The sequence below is a fragment of the Protomyctophum parallelum genome, assembly GCF_964188405.1.
Source record: "Protomyctophum parallelum genome assembly, chromosome: 23".
Lineage (NCBI taxonomy): Eukaryota > Metazoa > Chordata > Actinopteri > Myctophiformes > Myctophidae > Protomyctophum > Protomyctophum parallelum.
In genome coordinates, this window is record NC_139715.1 from 11110443 (window position 1) to 11134223 (window position 23781).

The 23781-nt window shown below is 45.4% G+C and overlaps 2 protein-coding genes across 2 annotated transcripts in view; both read left to right on the forward strand.

Annotated features, from left to right (window-relative positions):
* LOC310854387 (plakophilin-4-like) overlaps nucleotides 1–23781 on the forward strand; it is a gene marked incomplete at its 5' end in the record, with an annotated part of 79689 nt that overhangs the window by 41915 nt on the left and 13993 nt on the right. The window contains 5 exons of the mRNA XM_083758995.1: nucleotides 4656–4829; nucleotides 7553–7769; nucleotides 8625–8757; nucleotides 9750–9963; nucleotides 13816–13999. Of these exons, the coding sequence (XP_083615121.1) occupies nucleotides 4656–4829; nucleotides 7553–7769; nucleotides 8625–8757; nucleotides 9750–9963; nucleotides 13816–13999 (922 nt within the window). The remainder of the gene's footprint in view (nucleotides 1–4655; nucleotides 4830–7552; nucleotides 7770–8624; nucleotides 8758–9749; nucleotides 9964–13815; nucleotides 14000–23781) is intronic.
* LOC310854358 (eukaryotic translation initiation factor 5A-1-like) lies at nucleotides 11298–11765 on the forward strand (the record flags this gene model as incomplete). The annotated part of the gene is made up of 1 exon (XM_083758956.1): nucleotides 11298–11765. The coding sequence occupies one exon, from the start codon at nucleotides 11298–11300 to the stop codon at nucleotides 11763–11765; it is 468 nt and encodes a 155-aa protein (XP_083615082.1).

The following is a 23781-nucleotide window of genomic DNA, read 5'->3' on the forward strand; positions in this document are numbered from 1 at the left end:
GACCATATGAATATGGAGGGCGTAACGGAGCCCTTTTTTCGATTTGACACATTAATGATTATTAATTAATTTATTAGTGAATTAAAAACGCACCCGGGTGCAGTACCCCCCGCAGCCACAGGGCGGCAAAACTGCTCTCCCCAGAAATCACGTGTCACCAGTGAATTGCATTTTGGGACGGTCACTGATTAATAATGGGACACAGTTTTCCGCGTAACTTCAGTTGTTTCGCCTGCTGTCAATTTTGCTCGCGAGTTTTCCGCCTAACTTCAGTTGTTTCGCCCGCTGTCAATTTTGCTCGCAATAGACAGCGGGCCAGCGATCGGGATATTTCCAACCCCCTTACGCATCGACACAATTACTACATACAACAAACAACATGCCACGAAGAACAGCCTCAAGGACCCTAGCGCATTCTTCCATGCACCTATACCCTTTTTCACACCGCCCCCAGAGGTTGTGTGTGTGTGTGTGTGTGTGTGTGCAGACTACTTTCGCTGTGAGCATGTGTGTGTGTAAACTACTTAAGCTGTGAGCGCGCACGTTCGTATGTGTGCGCGTGCGTCATCGCGTGGCCGTTTTCACTTTTCAGTTAGCTATAAACACAACACGAGATACAACTGTATTCAACATAAGCCACACACACACAGCGTAAAGTGGCTACAGCGCACGCTCTGGTGAAAACAGCTAATCTACAAGCTCACAACATCACAGGTTGCAAAAGCCATGAGTTCTCTCAAGCCAAAGCTCACAATTGAGACCGTTTTGGACGCAAATCCACCTGCAAATTGGATCTGTGCGACTGTCCATATATAGCTGCATGTCAAACTGGGGGTCCTTGATACTTTTCAAATGGGGCTCTGTGGGCTAATAAGTGTAAATGCTGCGGTCCTTGCTCTTGCCATGAAAACGTTTCCCTACCATGCATTTGGAAGAATACTTTAATGTTATACTGCTGTTTTTATTCATAAAAAACCACACACACACACACACAAATATATTATACAAGTTGAAATATATCAGAACGGGTAAGGACTAGCATCTAATAATTTAGCAGACGCTCGCTCGCTGTTTAAATTGCGCGGTCGCTGTCTGACAGTCAGAGTAATTCCTTAGCATAGAGCAAGACAGCTGCTCGCTTTCTGCACCATCTCACAACGCCACAACGCACGAACCGCCTCACGGAACCTAGCGTCGCACAGCCCTGTCTTCCAACCTCAATGCAACCTGCATTACACACGCCAAACATTCCAACATTCATCTTAATTAAATGAATTTGCGACAAAAAAATAAAACATCTCCCCGCAAAGCATGTGTCACCAGTGAAATGCATGTTGGGACGGACACAGATTAATACTGGGACACACTTTTCCGCGCAACAGACCCACACGGGGAAAACAACTCGGACCCTGATACTACTAGCTACTCTTGCGTCAGTCGACATAACTTCTTCTTTGGGGAAGCATCGCGGCCAACGCGCGGGTTTGCGTGGCACAGGCACCTGAAAGCCAGCTCTGACAGTTGGACGGGGGCATGTTACGAAAATATTCAATAACTTCCATTTATAGGCAGAATATCACCACCAAATTTACATCACACATCAATGGTGTACTTAGCATTTACTTGCAAAATAAATGTTTAATTAGCCTACTTTTGTGCCCAACCCAACTTCCCAAAACCGTCTGTAAACAATTCCCCCCCTATCACATTACCCACACTGAACATCATTTGCTGTTCATATATTCAGAACGGGTAAGGACTAGTACCAATAATTGATCAATGTCACCATGGTCCACACACTACAAATTAAGAAAAAAAAAACGTTTTCTTTCTTTTCTTCCTTTTTTTTTAAGAGCACATTGCCAAAATGGCAGGGGGTGCTCTAGCACCCCCTAGTGTCTATCTGTGCACGCCACTGTGTGATGTCATTGTCCCCGTTCACAGAGGCATGAGTGCTGCTGCTAACCCTATTTATTCCTGTTTTTGACATTGATTTCTCCAGGGGTTGGTTCGCTGCCTGAGCCCTTCACAGTCACACTGGAAACCTGGATCCCCGCCCAGGGGTTTCTAAAGTTCAGGAGGCACCCTCTATATTATTCTAGAGAGAATTGGGGCTGACTAATAGTATACCGTAGCCTACTGCAGCCTTGACCCTGACTTTCACAGTCTGAACCCAAAAAAGGTCTCAGATTTAAGAACAGGCAAAGTGGGCAAAATACTGTACCTGTGGGGCCTAGAGCAAATAAAGGTCACCCGAGGCGAGGGCTCATTGCAGTTTGTCTGAAGAATGTGTGTGTGTGGTTGCTTTAGGCAACACACTATATTGCTCTCGGTCCGATATATATTTTTGCCGGCGAAGTGAACCTGCTTTTTGTTAACTTTTGCAGAAAAGTGAAGCTTTTCATCACGCTTCACACAACATCACAATAATTAGATTGAATTCAGTTCCCAGTGGGTTCCTCTCTCTAGCCACAGCACGTTCTGCATAGTGCCTTCTGATGGCACATGGCAGGTCCCTATAGTCTGGGTGGACACAGTTGCAGTTACATTCATTCCTGGTAAGCTGCCCAGTAAAGCCACATGGGACTTTATAAGCAACGACGGTTTTCAGGACGGCTCCGCTAGGCGAAGGTACAGCTGCGTAGCAGTCAAAATCGTTAAGCAAACAGCCGGTTCCAACCGCTTTTTGGTTTAGACCAGTCATACAGTCCTATCTGACTGCGCGGGAGGGTTTGTATAGGGTACGATCGTACTTGTGACATATGGAGGAGCCATGACTTTGGTTGCTTTGAATGCCAGCATCAGAGTGTTGTATTCTGTGCGGGCTGCAGCGACTGGGAGCCAATGGAGGGAGCGGAGAAGGGGAGTCGTGTGCGAATTTTGGCTGGTTGAAGACCAAGCGAGCTGGTCAACCTATCTCAAACCCTCACCCTGACCCTAACCTTCCACGGGGTAGCACACCTAAACCTAACCTTAACCCATGTCTAACCAATGACTAGTCTAAACTAAGTATGCACCCCGGTTCCCATGGTGACGACGCGTCACCATGTGTCAAACATAAACACAGATTAAAAAAAGAACACCCCCGTCGCGCGTCAGCTAACTTGCTTCTTACATGCGCTGGACATGATCAGCAGTGGAAAGAGGAAGGTGCTGGAGCAATTTGTGTTATTCTAGTTTGAATAAACATGGTTATGTGGAATTAGTGTTATTTCTTCATTCAGAGCACGCCAACACACACCAATTACACAGAAGAGAGAGGTGATGGAGCAGTCGGTGTAAATGTATGACAGTTTATTTCAATAAACATGGTTATGACATACATGTAGACACTACGTGGAAGTGTAGGTTCTGCCGTAGTAGGAACGGCTGCGACGGCAAGCAGGTTTATCTATCGAGCACTGGTCCATTTTGGTTGCCGGAGCGGATTGCCGTAGCCGTCGTTGCTTAAAGTCCCTAATATTCTATTTTTGCTCCTCAAACATAGGGATACAGGGACCTTTTTGTCTCCACCAGGCCGAAGGCATGGGGGGAGAGTATGTTTTGCACTCCGTCCGTCGGTCCGTGTGTCCGTCCGTCCGTGTGTGTGTGTGTGTGTCCGTGAGCAGCTAATCTCGGCCACCGTTAACCCGGTCGATGCCAAATTTTGCACACACACTCCCTGGATGCCAACGATGAACCTCTGCCCCAAACTTTCCAGAACGGCCTGTTATAGCGCCACCAGGATGCCGCTTTGTGCAAAACAAGTTTTTGCACAGTACACCTACAGATTTTGTCCAAACATCACGCAAATTGGTACACAGTCTCTCTAGTTTACTTTTGTTGCCCTTTTATCCAACCACCAGATGAAGGCAAGCTGCAATGTCCTACATTCCTATCCTGGTGGAGACCTTTGCCCAGAAGGGCACTTTTTCTAGTTGTTGTTGTTTTGTAATGGAAGGAAAGCCCTCAATCATATTGATCAGTAGATTAGACTTCTGCTTATTAGAGGAGACTAGTCCCGACTCCCTTGTAATGGGGCAAGGCTCCTAGTTTTGACAAAGAAATGCCTGGCTGGCCCAAAGCTGTATCACTTTGAAAACAAGTTGTTTTCAGTTGCCATTAACACAGCATTCAGTTCTGTCCCTCAAGGTGAAAGCTCAGCTTGCGTTGAATATGTTGTGTCTCTGTCTCTCTCTCTCTCTCTCTCTCTCTCTCTCTCTCTCTCTCTCTCTCTCTCTCTCTCTCTCTCTCTCTCTCTCTCTCTCACTATATTCACACCGAATTGTAACGTAATCAACGACAACGTTGTATGCATCTCAATCCATCTACAGACCATGTGTCCATGTGTGTCAATTTGTCAAATGCTATAGATGTTTCCTTGTCTGCAGCCATACATTATAACCACTTTTTTTTTTATATATAAATCTTTATCCCACTATTTTGCAACCCATGTTTTCACCCAATGTCAATTATCTAATGTAGTCCTGGGCGCTACACTTCCTCTGCCATTTTTATATAACCACTTTCATCCCAGCATCCCTAGTTCGGGGCATGATATTATAAGCTTAATTGTACATCACCTATTTATTAATTAAATGACGCTTCTGGCGTGGAGTCTAGTTCCTAAAGTCCGTTCCCATGTTCCTGTTCCCCAACCAACCCCCACCCCCCAGGCCTCCACAGTTCGTACGCCAGCCACCCCGGTCAGTTGGACCCCGAGCTGCGCGCCACGCTGTCCCCCGACTGTCACATGACTCCCGTGTTCGACGATCACTCCTTCCACAGCCCGCCGCTGTACCACAGCCCCTCCCACGACCCGCAGAGCACCCTCTACAGGACAAGCACAGGTACTGCACACAGAGCACCCTCTACAGGACAAGCACAGGTACTGCACACAGAGCACCCTCTCTCTATACGACAAGCACAGGCACAGAGACGGTGTACATTGTTCAAGATTCCCTGCATAACTCAGTGGTTCTCAAAAGGGGGGGGGTCCGGCCACACCCTGGGGTCCTTTTGAGGTTCTTTTCCCCCTTTTCGTCCCGATATATGGCAATTATTTAATCCCTACACGAATTTCCTGTGCTGTTTTATGCTACTGACTCACCTGTCAGTGAGGAGCCCCCACCGGGAGAACGTGGAGCTTCCGTCCTAGTCCTCCCGCACAACACTCCCTGCCCCAGCCCATTGGTTTACATGCAATAGAGCACCGAAGTCTGGTAGAGGGCGCAAATACACGGGTTCATGTACTTTTTATTTGCATTGTAATCCCCATAGGGGGATTTTAGATCGCCTCATATAAGAACTGTGTTTGAAAAATAAACATGTCATCCCGGCCGTTTCACTCATATGGATATGAAGAATTAACTGACTGAGAGAAAACGCTATTGTTACTGCTGAATTAGTTACATCTTCGCCAAAACAGTCAGAGACAGCTTGTTTATTTTTGGACCACAATGCTTATGAAACGATTTTAAGATGACCCCATGTTATTCTTCATAAATGAATTACTGGGGCACGGTGGCACAGTTGGTAGTGCTGTCGCCTCACAGCTAGAAGGTCCTGGGTTCGATTCCCGCTCTGGACCCTGTGGGCGCTGGCGGCGTGTTTCCTCCTCCGCGTCATCAGTGCCCATACCCGAAGGCGGGGTTGGCGAAAGGGCCTTTCTGTGTGGAGTTTGCATGTTCTCCCCGTGTCCCCTAGGGTAGGTATACCCTCACAAAAAACATGCAGTAATCCTGGTCACTAAACTGCCTCCCCCTGGCCCCCATGGAGGGGAAAGGAACTGGTTGGAATAACGTGTTCCTTCCACGCGCTACGTCCAACCAGGGAAACTCCCCCCTGTCAGGTGTAAAGGAGCACCTTGGACACTCAGGCATGAAGGAAGCATGAGTTCAAGTCCGTTGCTCTCCTCTTGTCCCCCATATAATGGGGACTAGGTTGGTGGAGGGTGTGTAGAGACCAGGATCACATTAGATGATTGACACAGGGGTGAAAAATGGGATACAAAATCGTGGGATAAAAAATATATTTAAAAAAATCAATGAATTACTTCCGTGAACCAGGGGATGAGGGAGTGACGTAAGGATAAATACCACCCTCCCCCCCCTAGCTTCCCTCCCCCAGGCACAGGACAAATCTATTGTGTTCGTTTATAGACGCTTGACAAAGCCCGTTTCAAACCCTCACATTCTGACCTGAGATCAGATTCATACGAGGTTTCCACTGGACACACACACTGGTCTGATGAACCCATTCTGACCTGAGATCAGATTCTAAAAAATGTCAGTCGTTCTTCGATTTTTTCAAAAATAGCAGACCTACAAGCTCGTAGCGCGCCACTCGGTGGCGTGATATGAGCTTGTAGATCTGCTATTTTTCAATAGGTAAAGCATAACATGATGCTAACACCAAAACGGGTTCCCGTTCAGAATGGGTTAAAGCCCTATGTTTTACTTGGGTTAACGGTATATTTGAAAAGTTGATGTACACATTTTCAACATGTGAGCCTATATTTAAATGTTTAATTTTATTTTAATTTTTTTAAATTAGAAAGATCTTCTCTTATTCATAGCCAAATATCAACTTGGGGATTCTTTGACATAAAACTAATTGACTACGACTGCTACACTATAATGGAATAGAATGGAAACGGTTCTGTACACTTTATTCATGATTGATGCTTATTCATGATGATGAAAAAATGATGAAAAAAAAACATAATACTTTAGCTCTCTCTCTCTCCTCCAATAAACATTTATACACTTTTTCCAGTTCTATTTTAGCTCAGTGACCTCATATTTTACAGCAGTAAACCCATATGACAACTGTGCTTAGGCCGCATGAATATTATTAATGTTCACTTGTTTAATATTAACATGGATATAAGTGCATAACATTGTTTGATTTCTCAGGAATGTAGTTGCCTTCTTGCCTCTCACATTCATCCCCCCTTTCAGAAAACCTCTTCAGTAGAATTAGAAGCGTTTTAAGTTATTTTCCAAACATCTCAAAAGACCCCATTTTTAGATTGAGAGTACTTTGAACCACATAAATGAATACATTTCAGAGCATGGTTTATTTTGGCGCGATTGTCGCCGCTGACACTCCCCGTGAATAAAACAGTGTTTAGAGAAGTTGTCAAAAAACACAATTATGACCAATATACCAGTGAAAGATTATATCAAAAATAACTGTTCCTTACTAACACTTAAATATCTATCTAAAAATAGCCGACACACAAACTTGTAGAGTGTAAATGTGTGATGAATGTTCCTCCCAGAATATGAATGCTGTTCGGGGTTCAAGTGGTTAATTGAAATTGTGTGACGTTAACCCATTTTGGGCGTGAACGCGTTTTGGTGTTAGCTTTATGTTATTTAGCTTTAGCTTTAGCTATTGAAAAATAGCAGATCTACAAGCTCATAGCGCGCCACTCGGTGGCGCGCTATGAGCTTGTAGGTCTGCTATTTTTGAAAAATCGTGAAAATATTTATTTCAGAAAACTGGAGGATTTAGAAGATTTTCTTTTAAATGTTGTGACTGTTTTTGTGACTGTTCCTGTGCTCAGGTTTAGAAACCCTCCCGCGGGCTACCAGCCATTGTGGCACATTGCCGTACCAAAGAAGCAGCAGCTACGGGCTGAGCTCCGCCGCGCTGTACACGGATTCCTACCGGGTTTCCCAGCAGGGGCTGTCGGCGGACCCCCTCTACCCCAGACACTCTGGACTGGTGGACAGGATGGCCACACGCTCACCCTCCATAGACAGCATGCACAAAGACCCCAGGTATGGAGGAACGCACGCCATGCACACAAACACACAAACACAGTCCCCCACTTAAAACCCATATTCTGGATCTACAAGCTCACAGTGCGCTTGTAGATTGGCTACTTTTGCCGGAGAGGTTTTGTAGTAGACGAAAAAAGTGGTCAGTTTTAACTCGAGTCCAGTTCTCAAAGACTACAGAGGTTGTGTGGGTTTTTTTTTTTTTTTTTAACCCTAAAGCTGGTATAATATCCCATGCATTGCACTGTTCATATTTTGCAGAACACATACTGTACCTCAGGGAAATGTTTTAATACATTTCTCTTTTTTCTGATAGATATAAATTGTTCAATGTCATTGTTGTCAGCACCCCCGGTCAGAAAAGCACAGGCTGGACTCCCGTGCTGATCACTCAATCACACTTTAGCCACGCCCCCCAGCGAGTGAACCGCTCACTCATTCTCTCTACTGCTTCAAATGACTTTCTCCACACCTGCATTTGGCCACGCGAGACGAGCAACACATACACTCCTCTCGATGCCTCTCGGTTCTTGACCTGTCTGTCTGTCTGTCTGTCTGTCTGTCTGTCTGTCTGTCTGTCTGTCTGTCTGTCTGTCTGTCTGTCTGTCTGTCTGTCTGTCTGTCTGTCTGTCTGTCTGTCTGTCTGTCTGTCTGTCTGTCTGTCTGTCTGTCTGTCTGTCTGTCTGTCTGTCTGTCTGTCTGTCTGTCTGTCTGTCTGTCTGTCTGTCTGTCTGTCTGTCTGTCTGTCTGTCTGTCTGTCTGTCTGTCTGTCTGTCTGTCTGTCTGTCTGTCTGTCTGTCTGTCTGTCTGTCTTGTGTCTCTCTCTCTCTCTCTCTCTCTCTCTCTCTCTCCCAGGGAGTTTGCGTGGCGTGACCCGGAGCTTCCGGAGGTGATCCACATGCTCCAGCATCACTTCCCGTCGGTCCAGGCCAACGCCGCTGCGTACCTCCAGCACCTCTGTTACGGAGACAACAGGGTCAAGGTGGAGGTGAGGTGGCTCTCATCAAGCTGGTTCTTGACCCATTGAGACCTGAGACCAGATTCTACAAAATGTCTTCTGTTTTCTGAAAAAACCTATGTTACTGTGTCAGTGGTTCTCAAACTATTTCACGCCGAGGACCCAAAAGATTATATGTACAGTATTTGGCCACTGACCCCCATCTGAATATACAGTATGTTGTTCCAGGACCGGACCTCACAAAAGCATAGATTTGAGTCAAAAACGTCTGCAGTGAAAGAATACTATATTCAAAGATTTGCACACATTTTCATGATTTAAAAAGCTCTCCAATCCTTGATCTGCTATTTTTCAATAGCTAAAGCATAACATAGTGGTTAAAAGCTAAGGTGACACACAGATGCATTCAATGTCATAATGGCCAGAATTGTGCATCATTCTGAACGCAAGCCAATCCATCCGATGCGAGCATTTCTTTTATATTTCCCCGGGTCTCTCCCGGGGCTCAGCTCTGTGGTGGGCAGTGCCAATAAAGTGCCGCTTTTCCGGCTGTCTAGTGCTATTTTTAGAAGTGGAGGACAGAGGAATGCACGCACACACGCAGCATAAGAAGCATTATCCATGTGCAGCGATGTGAAAAGATTGTGTGCACACAAAAACATTAAATGAAATAAACATGAATAGAATTAAGATATAAATCACGTCAATAAATATGAATGGCAAATTTGTATGATGGAACAAGGGTGGGGGAAACAAAGGCTGTTTTATTTGAAATTTAACTATTACATAACGACTTCTTGATTCTCATTTATTTACGGTGCTTTGCTTATTTATTAGCCTGCAAATCTGTATCAGTCCACTCATAAGCTCTTCAGATGGCGAGGTAATCAGATGAATCTGTAAACTGTATACTGTATACAAAATTTTAAGATGTTTACATTTATTCAAATATTAGTTTTGGATCATTTCCCTCGCCCCCCACGTTGGCTTTTGGCTCATAATTTAACGGTGTTCCCTTGCAGGTGTGTCACCTGGGCGGCATCCAGCACCTGGTGGACCTGCTGGACCACAAGGTGACGGAGGTGCAGAAGAGCGCGTGCGGGGCCCTCAGGAACCTGGTCTACGGCAAGGCCACCGACGACAACAAGGTGGCGCTGCGGAACTGCGGCGGAGTGCCGGCCCTGCTGCGCCTCCTGAGGAAGACCACGGACAACGAAGTCCGCGAACTGGTCACTGGTACGTTTCCCGGTCACTGATACAGTATGTTCCACATGTTGGATCCATTTTGGATACAAAAGGGCCGGGGCTATATATGCACAAAGAATAACAGCGGTAATGGCAGCGGTGGCCGAGTGGATTGCGGAGCGGGCTAGATATCGGAAAGGTCGCCAGTTCGAATCAGCGGTCCAACACGTTAAAATTACCACCGTTGAAGTGCCCTTGGACAAGGCATTGAACCACTACCATGAAATGCTCCATGTGGGCCTGGCTGTAAACAAGTATCTGATGCTTAGTCCAGTTACCCTTGGTAAACTTGATTTACCAGAACGCATTTCTTCTTCTTCTAACCCTTCCTAGTTCCGGGACACATCCCTACTTCCAAAATGGACCCATAAATGGGTTAATTTGGATCCCACTCAAGGACACTCTGAGACCCACTGGTGGAGCAGAGTGTTTCCACCAGTGAGCCAACATGCACAATAGCAACACCCTGACTCTGTTGGAACAGAGCCTTCATTAGTATCGGCGGCAACACCTGTGAAGGAAGTAGGGAAGGGGCCCCAAGTTCTTTCCAAAATGGTGTGTGTGCATAGACTAGCCCAATGTTGTGGGGAGCTCGGGTAAAGTGACTGCCCAACATGGTGGATTCCAGGGGTTTGATTTGTACTAGTCCTTACCCGTTCTGAATATATGAACAGCAAACGATGTTCAGTGTGGGTAATCTTATCTAATAATTTAGCGATCGCTCGCCCGCTGTCTATTGCGAGCAAAATAGGCAGCGGGCGAAACAACTCAAGTTACGCGGAAAAGTGTGTCCCAGTATTAATCTGTGCCCGTCCCGACATGTATTTCACTGGTGACCTGGAAGCCATCCCAACATGCATTCTAAGGAAGTACTCGGACGGACGGACTGACTGACAGCGACCGAAGGAATGTGGTGCCACTTCCTCCCGATGGGGGCTCCTCATTGGAGGGGAGGCCAGTAGGGTACAAGAGCAGTAGCTGCTGTGTTGCGCTAGGATGTCCAGAGCTTGTCTACTGGGACTGGGGTTGCTATGGTGATCAGGTTACCATATAAGGGATGATCATAATGGACTCGCCTCTTCCGGATTGGTCAACCTCTGCGTGACGTTTGTGCCACTGTCCCAATGTGCGTATATAAAGTGTTCGAGTGCACAGTAGCTTATTGTATAGTTCTTTCTATTACTTTTTTATCGATTATTATTCTGTACTGTGATATGGATTCCCCTGAGTCTGCAATAAAGATTGAATTGAATTGAATTGAATTGATAGCTGGTATTTCAGAGAGTTGGTGCTCAGATCAGTTCCATACGAGCGTCGTCACCACCATGTCAGACACCGATATTGACTTTGCGTCCGGCGACGCCGGCGCCTCAGCCACCTACCCCATGCAATGCTCCGGCCTGCGCAAGAACGGCCACGTGGTGATGAAAGGGCGCCCCTGCAAGATCGTGGAGATGTCCACCTCCAAGCCCGGCAAGCACGGCCACGCCAAGGTCAACATCGTCGGCGTCGACATCTTCACCAGCAAGAAGTACGAAGACATCTGCCCCTCTTCCCACAACATGGACTGCCCTCACATCAAGCGGACGGACTACCAGCTGCTCGACATCAACGACAACTTCATGTCTATGATGGACGACAAAGGAGATGTCAGGGAAGACCTGCAGGTTCCCGAAGGTGACCTGGGCAGGGAAATCCTGTCAAAGTTTGAGGCCTCGGATGACTTTTTGGTCGTTGTGCTGGCTGCCATGGGAGACGAGTGCGCCATAGCCATCAAGTCTATGAACAAGTAGGAAGAAGCTTGCTGCCCACGTGCAACAATCACTAGCCTGGAAACCAGATACATTTGCCAAAAATAAAAAATGAATGGCCCTCGGCAGATTTGGTCTGGCCCCAAAGTTGGGAGCACCAATCGGGAATGAATATGAATATGAAGTTGATATGAATATATGGTGGCAGGTCTATCACTGGGGGCATTTTTTTTTATTTGTCACACGTTGAAGTTTGGTCACCAAGTCACAATATCCTTTTGGGGAGTGAGACAGTGTTTTAACTGTGTGTGGTCTTAAATGCCTGAATCACTGAGGTTGTTTGGAATCCTTCTACTTTATGAAGGAAAAAGATATTTGTAAAAACAGCAGATTAAAAAAATAGGAAAAAGGTGTTGCCGGAGTGAGAAAGTCAATCTGATAAGACCAAAGGCCATTCACCGCCATTCACCGTCATTTTCCCATAGAGCTCACTGCCAGTTATGTCTTTTGGAGGGGCTATGTCCAGCTTTGAGGGTCTGTGTAAACGCAAACATTTAACACAAGTATGTAAACGCAAGCATTGAAGACGAAAGTGTGTAAAGACAAAAGTGAGGACGCAAATTGTAATTGATCAGAATGAGATGATGTACAGTAAGACGACGGTATGACGATCTTCACGCAGATGTGATTCTTTATTTGATTTTTTTTAGTGACTCCAGCTTTTGCTGTGTGCAACCCAAATTTTGTACCGATGTAAGATGATGTACGATATGAGAGCGCCCCTCACTTCACACGTGTGGGATTTTTTTACACTAGTAACCTATGAGCCACCGTTCAAGCCCCAGTGAAGCGAGGAACAAGGAAACCATTCGCTTACCTTCACTTGTTAGAGAATATTTTAGAACCTCTATCTCTCTATATCCTTCGCACCAACCACGATTCAATTTTCAATGGGGCTAACTACTGAACAGATAGATGGATTTAGACACTGTGTTTATGCAGCGAAAGGCTCTCCTTAGGGATGCGATCATAGTGAAGATGAATATTCTGTGACTATACTAAAAAGGCACAGAATAAAACATTCATGTAAAGTGAGGGGCCCTCACTCCTTTAAATGTACTTTATGTTAAACGGAACCAGTCACATTGTATTTATATCGATATCGAGTACATGATTTCTCACGTCATCAGACATATAGTACCCTAAACAAACATTAAAAGTCCATACACTGGGATGCCATATGACACAATTTCAAAAGTCATGTTTCTCCGTGCGGTTAGGGACAGGGTTAGTAATGTAGCGAGTTGGAATGGCGGGCTGGGCTAGCGCCCCTCAAAAAAGCGTGGCATGAGGGCTATTTTCGCCACTTCTCTGCCATCATCGGGACAAAGATGTTTGTATTGTTGGGGGCGAAAGGTACCAGGACAACAGCGTCAGAGTGTTTGACAGCTTCTGTCTGAACACGGCCTCTGCGCAGCTTCCAGACGGATGCATATTTGTTGTCATGCACAGGAACCTGAATGCCAAAGACCTTCTCCTGGGAGAAGGTTAAGCCAAAGGGGATGTCCTAGTAGTCTGATGACACTATGTAAGCTAGCTGGACTCCCATACAAACTCAGGTGCGAATTGGAAGCCATTGACAAAAGTAACATGATTGTGCTCAATGCCAGCCTGCTCACAAAAAATAATAAAATAATACAGTGAATTAAAAAGACGGGGTGTAATCAGGACCACAATGTAAAAAAAGCATATGGCTTTTTAGTGATTTAGCCTTTTTTATTTTTTTCGTTAATAAAATTATCAATCAATCATCAATCAATCACTGTCTCTCCAGCAGTGGCGTAAAGTAACTAAAATGTAAATACAAATAATTCAGCTTGTAGATCAGCTTGTAGATTTTTTAATATCTTTTTATGTTTTTAAACTTTTTATATTTGAAAATAAGTACATTTTGATACCAACACTTTTACACTTTTACTCAAGTACATTTTTGAATTGCCCGTACTTTTTACTTGTAACAGAGCACTTCTACATTGCAGTGTTGATACTTAAATGAATGTAAAAAAAGATCCACCGCTGTCTGTCTCTCCAGGCGTGCTATGGAACCTGTCGTCGTGCGACGCCGTCAAGATGACCATCATCCGTGACGCGCTGACCACGCTGTGCAACACGGTGGTCATCCCACACTCAGGCTGGAGCACGGCGCCGCACCGCGATGAGCACAAGCTCAAGTTCCACTCGTCCCTGCTGCTGAGAAACACCACCGGCTGCCTCAGGTGAGCGTGTGTGCATTCTTGTTGTTTTATTGATAATTAGTGGATTCATACTCCAGTTTTAGGCGATAAGGTCAAGTCAATTGTATTTATAGAACACATTTAACCCATTCTGACCTGAGATCAGATTCATACGAGGTTTCCGCCGGACACACACTGGTCTGATGAACCCATTCTGACCTGAGATCAGATTCTAAAAATGTCAGTCTCTCTTCGATTTTTCTAAAATAGCAGACCTACAAGCTCGTATCGCGCCACTCGGTGGCGCGATATGAGCTCGTAGATCTGCTATTTTTAAATAGCTAAAGCATAACATGATGCTGACACCAAAATTGGTGCCCGGTCAGAATGGGTTAAAAGGCTGACCAAAGTGCTGTACACCAAGAGAAAAACAAGTAGCTATACACATTGCACAATATACAATCTCAGTTCACAAAAATATCACATTATTGCTCAACACATCATGGTTATAAAAAACATCAGAAAACCCAAAGAGTAATGGCAGCAAATACAATTAAGTAAGTGCATCAAATACAATAAAAGTGAGTGCATCGGGTAAGGCAGTAAAAAAAGGATCCAGCCAATTTCCGAGAAGGATTCAAAGGCCTGGGAGAACAGGTCAGAGGTGAGTTTTTAGTCTGCTTTAAAAGGTGTCTGGGAAGGGTGCAGATCTGATAATTAGCGGTAGGATGTTCCACAGATTTGGAGCGGCGACCGAAAAGGCTCGGTTACCTTTTGATTTGTAGTAAAAAACAGAGACTTGTGTTTACGTAGGTGAGGGGTGAATCGCAACCAACGCGCCTTGCAATGATGAAAATAATGTGGTTGGGGTTAGGGATGGGTTAGGATTAGACTAATATTAGTCTGGAATCTTTGTGTGGAACCTGCATTTCCAAGGGAAGAATAAAAATATGCCTCCGGTCATAAATCCACCCCACATTTGCATGCATACTGGGCCCATATTGGTGCCCCACAACGTCGAGACCGAGCAGGGCCAGACCAAATCGTCCAAAAGGGCTATTATTATAGTTATGCCTGATATATGCGTAGTTGTGAGCCAGTGTTTTTGCACTAGTACAAATAGCAGATCTACAGGCGACCAGAAAGGTTTTTTGGGTTGATATTAAAAGAATAATAATAATAATGGCATTCATAAAATTGCCGTCCTAAAAGTTGATGTCCCCACAAGTATAGCAATACTGTGTGTGTGTGTGTGTGTGTGCATGCGTGCCTGTCATGTTTTTTGTGAAAAATGAAACGTTAGTTTATTTTTTCCCCTCACTCGTGTAAGCTGGATATGAGCCGACAAAACAAACAGACGCATTCACTGTGTTGACAGCGTTGTGTGTTGCCATGTGTGTGTGGCGACTCCAGGGAGATGGAAAACAAACACACCATTTTGTTTATGAAGTGCAGTAAGTAGGTCAGAGTGGCTTACTGTTGGTATCAGCCGAGCAGGGCGCTATATTTACGCTGTCAGGCAGAAACCTCGTAGCTCAATTTTTTTTACTTTTTTGGGGGGACATTGATGCCCTACTTCATCATACAAGTAGTGTAAAAAAATATTGCTCAGAGAGCAATGGTCACTGATTTAAGCCCAAAACCACACCAATGCAACTACTCGCAAGTCCTTGCAACATGCAACTACTCGCAACTTACCCCGATGGCAGTTGCATGGAGTTGGGGGCGACTGTGGCTCAAGAGGTAGAGCAGGTCGTCCAATGGTCCATGGGTCGGCGGTTCGAATCCCGGCTCCTCCTGTCTACAAGTGTCCTTGGGCAAGACACTGAACCCCAAATTGCTCCCGATGTGCTGGTTGGTACCTTGCATGGCTTCCGCTGCAATCGGTGTATGAATGTGTGTGTGAATTGGTGAATGTAATGCACAATCTATGTAAAGCGCCTTGGATAAAGGCGCTATATAAATGCACCATTTACCATTTACCAGTGGTGTGACATGCCTTAAAACTGTTTTGTTCCAAAGGAGTTGCAACTGGGGCGGACTCTGATTGGTTGTAGGTCTAATCAATAGAGTCCGTTTGAATCTTTTTGTAACCGCCCCTTGGAAAAAATCATAACACCGAGAAGGACAACACTAATATCCACTTAGTGATATTGTCTGGCTACGCAAGGCTATTTAGTGCCCCATAATTGTGCAATTTAGATTTCTTTCTGTGTGACTATTTTCTGAACAGCATTTGTGCCAAGTTTAGTGCGGATTAGAGAGTGGCGTGCCTGTGGCCTCCGGCGCCCACTGGTGGTCCCTGGTATGACAATTCTGGTGGCAGTGTTTGTGCCAAGTTTGGTGCGGATCGGAGCAACGGTGCGCCTCGCCGCTCTGGATGTTACGCTTAGTTGTGACCACTTGTGACGCGCCCTCTATATTTTTATATGGGGTTATGTAGCAGATTGGGTCACATTCTTATTTAACCCATTCTGACCTGAGATCAGATTCATACGAAGGTTTCCACCGGACACACACCGGTCTGATGAACCCATTCTGACCCGAGATCAGATTCTAAAAATGTCAGTCGCTCTTCGATTTTTCAAAAATAGCAGACCTACAAGCTCGTATCGCGCCACTCGGTGGCGCGATATGAGCTTGTAGATCTGCTATTTTTCAATAGCTAAAGCATAACATGACACCAAAATGGGTGCCCGGTCAGAATGGGTTAATATAGGGTTATGTAGCAGATTGGGTCACATTCTTATTCAATATAGGGTTATGTAGCAGATTGGGTCGCATTCTTATTTGCACAAGCCCCCAACATTTGCTGTTTCACGGAGGAGTTCGAATAGAGAATGAAAAGAATAGAGGGGAAAGGAAATTAGTGAAAGAGTCAACATCAATATGTGATGTCCAATATATATAAGCCATCTGAGTGAAAATTTCCTGGCGTTTAATAATCCTGTCATGGAGGACTAATTAAAAGGACTTTTAAAATATCACTGCAAGGTTCATATTAACGGAACCATACAAAGCATCATTGAAAACAAAGCTCACATACAGTACTACCCCTGTCATAAGGCATTCTCACATACAGTACGCTGAGCTGACAGTGTCCGGGATCAAACCCACAACTTTAGCCATTAAAAGGTGAGATCTCTACTGACTGGGCTACCGGTCCTGGACACGTACTTAATCATATTCTTGTTTGTTTTGTTTTGTTTGTTGGTGGTGTGAAAGCATGCCCGAGGTAAACAGACAAACTAAAATAAAAACACCCTGTTCTATCTGCGATTATTCACTATTGAAATGTCTTAAAAGTAACCAGGCTGTTGGTAGACTTTTAATTTTTACCTTTCCACTGAGACATGAATCAGGACAGCACTGTAATATCTACAACAATGTCCCAGTGCTGATGTATTCTATTACCATAAGCAATGCGTGTTTTTGCACCAGGGACGTTTCGATACAGTACTGTGTGTGTGCGTGTGTGTGCGTGCGTGCGTGCATGTTTTCCCGTACCCCCCCCCCCCCCCCCCTGCAAGCAACCTCTGCTGAACCGACTGTTTAAAAGTGTTGCATTTCGTTGCTTGCCGGGAGGGCAGAGACCTTGTAACTCCATGTGTTATCTTTTTATCTTTAGTATCTTGTAGTATAGATTAATGTCCGCCTTCCTTCGTTGTACAACAGTGTCGCGCAAAAACAGCCGTTGAAAGTGAAAGTGTGGGTATAAATATTGAACCAATGAAAAGCATTGACAAGAGCTTGTAACTCGCCTTTCCGACGATTCGGAACGGCACGGCGAGGGATTGCTGTGTGTGCATCTCATTTTTAGCAACGCATCTGCTTTAGAAAATTAGATCCCTACACGCACTCGCGCTCACACACGCACCTGCACGGGCAAAATCCTCAATATCATAGGTATAGGTAAGTGATATTTATGTTTAAAGGACCACTTTTCCACTTTTCAACCTATCTTCATATAATTATTGGTCCTCACTGATGTTCATATAACCAAGCCGGGCAGGTCTCAGGGGAGAGGCCAGACGAAAAGCAGCACCTGGTCCTCCAGGTTGGGGGTTGGGCGTGGGGCTAACTACTCCACCCCGTCAAACAAATGTTGTTACAGAAACACGAAAAAGAGCATCAAAAGAAACTAGAGTCCTGGGAGAGGATGGTCCTCCAGCTAGAGGATATATGACACCAAGTAGTGAAAGCCAGACCCATCTGGAAGCTACTGGGCCGACAACCATCATCTCTACCAGGAACACCATTAACATCGGAACATGGAATGTAAGGACCATGTTCGAAACTGGCAAAACAGCACAAGTGGCAGCAGAGATGAGAAGGTACAATCTGGAACTCTTGGGAATCAGTGAGGCAAGGTGGACCGGTTCAGGACAACACAGGTTAACCACAGGGGAGATGCTGTTGTTCTCGGGCCACGAGGAAGACAACGCGCCCCATAGCCAAGGAGTGGCCCTGATGCTGACCAAGGTTGCACAGAGGGCTCTCATTGGATGGGAGGCACATGGCCCAAGGATCCTCACAGCATGTTTCCGAACTGAAAAGAGGAGGATAAATATGGACATCATCCAGTGTTACGCCCCGACCAACGAGAGCGATGAAGATATCAAGGAGGAGTTCTACCACAGACTGCTGTCCATCATACAGGCCCGCCCAAGCCGAAACATCACCATCACTATGGGCGACTTCAATGCAAAAATCGGCAGCAACAACCAAGGTTACGAAGAGATCATGGGTCAGCAAGGCCTGGGGGAAATGAACGAAAATAGAGAGATTCAGCAATTTGTGCGCCACAAGCAACCTAGTTATCGGCGGGAGTTTCTTTCACCACAGAAGGATACACAAGGCAACTTGGGTATCACCTGACATGGTGACTGAAAACCAAATTGATCATGTGTGCATTGGGAAAAAGTTCAGAAGATCCCTCCAAGATGTGCGCGTCAGAAGAGGAGCAGATGCCGCTTCAGACCACCATCTCCTGGTCGCCTGCATAAAACTAAAGCTGAAGAGAAATTGGACAGGAGAAACCAATAAACGCCAGAGGTACAACACCATACCTCTCAAAGAAACAGCCGGGCTAGAAAGGTTTAAGATCACACTCGCAAACAAGTTCCAGGTCCTACAAGAGCTGAGAGAGGAAGAGACCATTGAAGAGAAGTGGCAGAGTATTAAAACAGCAGTGACAGAAACATGTCAGGAAGTACTGGGCAACAAGAAGCATAGCCACAAGGAATGGATGACAGCAGAGACCTTGGAAAAGATAGAGGAGAGGAAAAAGAAGAAGGCAGCTAGAAACAGCAGTCGCACACGGGCAGGGAAAGCTAAAGCCCAAGAAGAGTACTCTGAAGCCAATAGGACAGTTAGGAGAAGCATAAGAGCAGACAAGAAGGGCTATATAGAGTCACTGGCTGCAGAGGCAGAGGAGGCGGCACACCATGGCAACATGAAGACTCTGTATGACACCATCAAAAAGCTTTCAGGAAAGTTCAGCAAACCTGAGAGGCCAGTGAAGGACAAGGAAGGGAATAAAATTTCAGATGCAGAAGGGCAGAAACGTAGATGGGCGGAGTATTTCGAGGAGCTGTTGAACAGACCAGCTCCACTTAATCCAGTGGATATACAGCCAGCGGAAAGTGACCTGCCGATTGACTGTGATGTCCCTTCCAAGGAAGAGATCCACAAGGCCATAAAGCAACTGCGGAATGGGAAGGCTGCAGGGCCAGACAACATTCCAGCAGAAGCACTGAAAGCTGATGTTGAGACCAGCGTCGAAATGCTCTACCCTCTATTTCGGGACATTTGGGAGAAGGAAGAAGTACCAGCAGAGTGGAAGGAGGGTTACCTCATCAAGCTCCCGAAAAAAGGCGATCTAGCTTCATGTTCCAACTACAGGGGAATAACACTGCTGTCTATACCAGGGAAGACCTTCAACAGAGTGCTCCTAAACAGGATGAAAGAGGCTGTAGACCCACACCTCCGAGACCATCAAGCGGGTTTCCGTAAGAATAGATCCTGCACGGACCAGATTGCAACATTGCGGATCATTCTGGAACAATCCTTGGAGTGGAACTCGCCGCTCTACGTCAATTTTATTGACTACGAGAAGGCGTTTGACAGTGTGGATAGACAGACCATCTGGAGACTGCTGAGACACTATGGGGTACCGGAGAAGATCACCAGCATCATCAGGAACTCCTACGAAGGGCTGAACTGCAGGGTGATACACGGGCAGCAACTCACCCATGCCTTCCAAGTGAAGACAGGAGTGAGGCAAGGCTGTTTATTGTCCCCTTTTCTGTTCCTGTTGGCCATTGACTGGGTCATGAAGACATCCACAGCACAGAAAATAAATGGCATCCAGTGGACACCTTGGTCACAGTTAGATGACCTTGATTTTGCTGATGACCTGGCCCTTCTTTCCCACACTCACCATCAGATGCAAGAGAAAACCAATATAGTTTCATCAAACTCAACACGCCTTGGCCTCACCATCCACAGAGGAAAGAGCAAGGTCCTCAAAATAAATACAGTCAGTGTTACCCCCGTTACCCCCATCAAACTGGAAGGTGAAGCACTAGAGGAGGTGGAGAGCTTCACCTATCTAGGCAGTGTTGTCGACAAACAGGGCGGAACAGATGCCGACGTAAAAGTCAGGATTGGCAAGGCAAGAGCAGCTTTCCATCAGCTGAAGAATGTCTGGGGAGCCTCAGATCTTCCCATGAACACAAAGATCAGGATCTTTAATTCTATGGTGAAGCCGGTCCTGCTGTATGGAGCAGAAACCTGGAGAACAACTCAAAACACCATCACAAGAATCCAGACGTTCATAAACACCTGCCTCAGAAGAATCCTCCGAATACGCTGGCCAAACAAAATCAGTAACCGGGAACTGTGGCAGCGAACAAATCAACACCCGGTGGAGGAAGAAATCATCCAAAGGCGCTGGCGATGGATCGGCCACACTCTTCGCAAGCCTGCATCTAGCATCACACGATATGCCCTGTTCTGGAACCCACAAGGGAAAAGGAAGAGAGGCAGACCACGAAACACCTGGCGCCGAGACCTGGATGCAGATGTGAAGAGATCTGGCCACACATGGGGACAGCTGGAGAAGATGGCCCAGGACCGTGATGTCTGGAGAGCTCTTGTTCGTGGCCTATGCCCAAAGTTGGGCTATAGGCGTAAGTAAGTAAAAGTAAGTACTGATGTTCATGATAAAATGGCACAATTCTTTCTCTACTCGGTCTGTGTCTCATAGGAGGGCTGTGGGCAGTTCAGAAACCCGTCCACCAGTGACATCATTGATGGGGAATCCAAGCTGATAGATTCTATCCCTGAAAAGTTGCATCGTTATCGTTAAAGCCATCGTTATCACGACAATACAAATCTAAATATTTTTTAAACAAATCTTGTTTACAAAAAGAAAATCTGCCTAATGATGATGTCACTGGTGGACGGGTCTGCTCATTTCTTCGTGTCATCACTTTAAATCTGTATCCTTACCGGGTTCTCTATCCTGATTGGATAAAGTTGGTATCCCGTCCTGAAAATTTATTTCCTGTTCTGAACAAACACTCTATAGCAATCAGTACTATCACAATATAGAGCTTTTTAACACATATGTTAACCAAAGAAAATCACTTACCCTACCTTTAATCCCTTTTGCGCAGGAACCCCTTTTGGTGTTTTAAACAAGTTATAATTTAGCTATTGAAAAATAGCAGATCTACAAGTTCATAACACGCCACCGAGTGGCGCGCTACGAGCTTGTAGGTCTGCTATTTTTGAAAAATCGTGAAAAAAATATTTTCAGAAAACTGGAGGATTTAGAAGGTATTTTTTTTTTAATTTTGAGGTCAGGCCTAAATGGGTTTAATCAAACTCTGAAGAGAGTACAAACGGAACTTAATATTGGGTTCCATTTGTACTCTCCAGGGCGCCGTGCGGTGTTCCACATGCATTCCTTTGTTGTAGGCAAACTGGAGCACCTCGGCTGGCGCACCGAGGGGGGATTAGGTGCCGCGATGAAGGGCACCTTGATAATAGACGCTGGATGCCGGGGAGGGGGGGGAATTATTAATTAACATCCCTCCACTTACGTTTTGGGTTCAAGCTAATTCCCAGCAGCACATACAGGCCTGTCTGTCTCTCTCCTCCTTCTCCAGGCTGTAGCAGAGCCTAATGCGGAGGAACCCATGCATGCAAACAATCACCCCGCCATCATTTCATAAAAGGGGGGTAAAAAAGAAAAGGGAAAAAAAGAATAATCCCTGGAGGAACCAACAGCATTAGCTCGATTAGCATTTTAAAATGTGACGGCTCTACTCATGGATGGATGGATACATAAGCTGTGGTCCCTCTCTCAGAGGCAAGGACTGTTCAACTCCGACAGTTTAGTGTGTGTGTGTGTGTGTGTGTGTGTGTGTGTGTGTGTGTGTGCGTGCGTGCGTATGCGCGCGCGCGCGTGTGTGTGTGTCATAGTTTCAAACTTCAAAGCCTGATCAGAACCAGGCGGCAATGTTTCACTCTTGAAGTAATGAAAGTTCAGTCAGACAACTCAAGAAGGATGTAATATATATATTTATTGAATATAGATGAGCAATGCAGTATATTTATTATGGTTTGGCGATGTATTGGATCTGCTTTTGAGGTACTCAGATCAAGCGCATCAGTCCCGGCCATAGGAAATAAATGTAATTCTATTGAAGTCACAATGGGAACTTGACCCGACTTTTCACACATTTATTGCCTTAATAAACCTTTTCATGAAGACTTTTTCAATCGGTAGTTTCCAGTCTTCTTTCACTCGGCACGAAATGCGTTTTTTGTAACTTATGGTCCCATTATGTTTTGAAATGCTCACTTGGACGGTTAATTTAGACCTGAGGCCGATTCTACAAATGTCTTTTAAGTCATGACAGTTTTCTGCAAAACCTAAAAACAATCTATGTCAGTGGTTGTCAAGGACCCCAAACATTTTATGTAATTGGCCTCCGACCCCAATCTGATAATATGTTGTTCCAGGGACCCCCCCAGAAGCAAATATTTGAGTTAAAAATGTTCGCTCTGAAAGAATATATATTCAATTTTTTTTCCACATTTTTAAGGATTTTTCAAAAATAGCAGATCTACAAGCTCTATGAGCTTGTAGATCTTGGCAAAAATAATTGGCAAAAATAAATAAATGATGGGTGGGCGGCGATCGGCGTCATTTCTCGGCCTGTCACAATTATTTCATAATCGTCTAAGCTTGTAGATCAGCTCTTTCCGCTATCTTTACGTATAAAAAGAATGAATGTCAGTCATTTCTAGTACTGTATTTGTCATATCTGTCCTGTGCATTTTTGGATTTGGCAAACTCTTTATTTGTATGTGCTAATGTTCAATGCCACAAACGGAATCAAATCGTGAAATCTCAATTATTTGTGTGACCATTAATCGTCAAACCTACACGTGTAACCATGACATGCCTAGTCATTTCATCCGGGCCCTGATCCAGAAAGGCTTGAGAAGCACTGAACAGTAACTACATGCCTACATGCACTATACTGTAGGTGCTCATTCTGAGCACTAATGTAATTGGCTAATGTACTATGTGGGGGCGTTAACGCGGGTTTCCGTGTTGTGGTGGACACAGTTTCCATATAATTGCAGTAGGGGTGGATTCCACTGTGGACTGTAGCATCCTGCACGGACCTTACAGTATGGCCGATGGAGATGTACAGTATGGCCATGCATAGCGATCCCGTCTGGGAGGATCCGGGTTAGATTCCCCGGCCCCGGCAATGTGTAGAGGTGTCCCTGCATGGCGA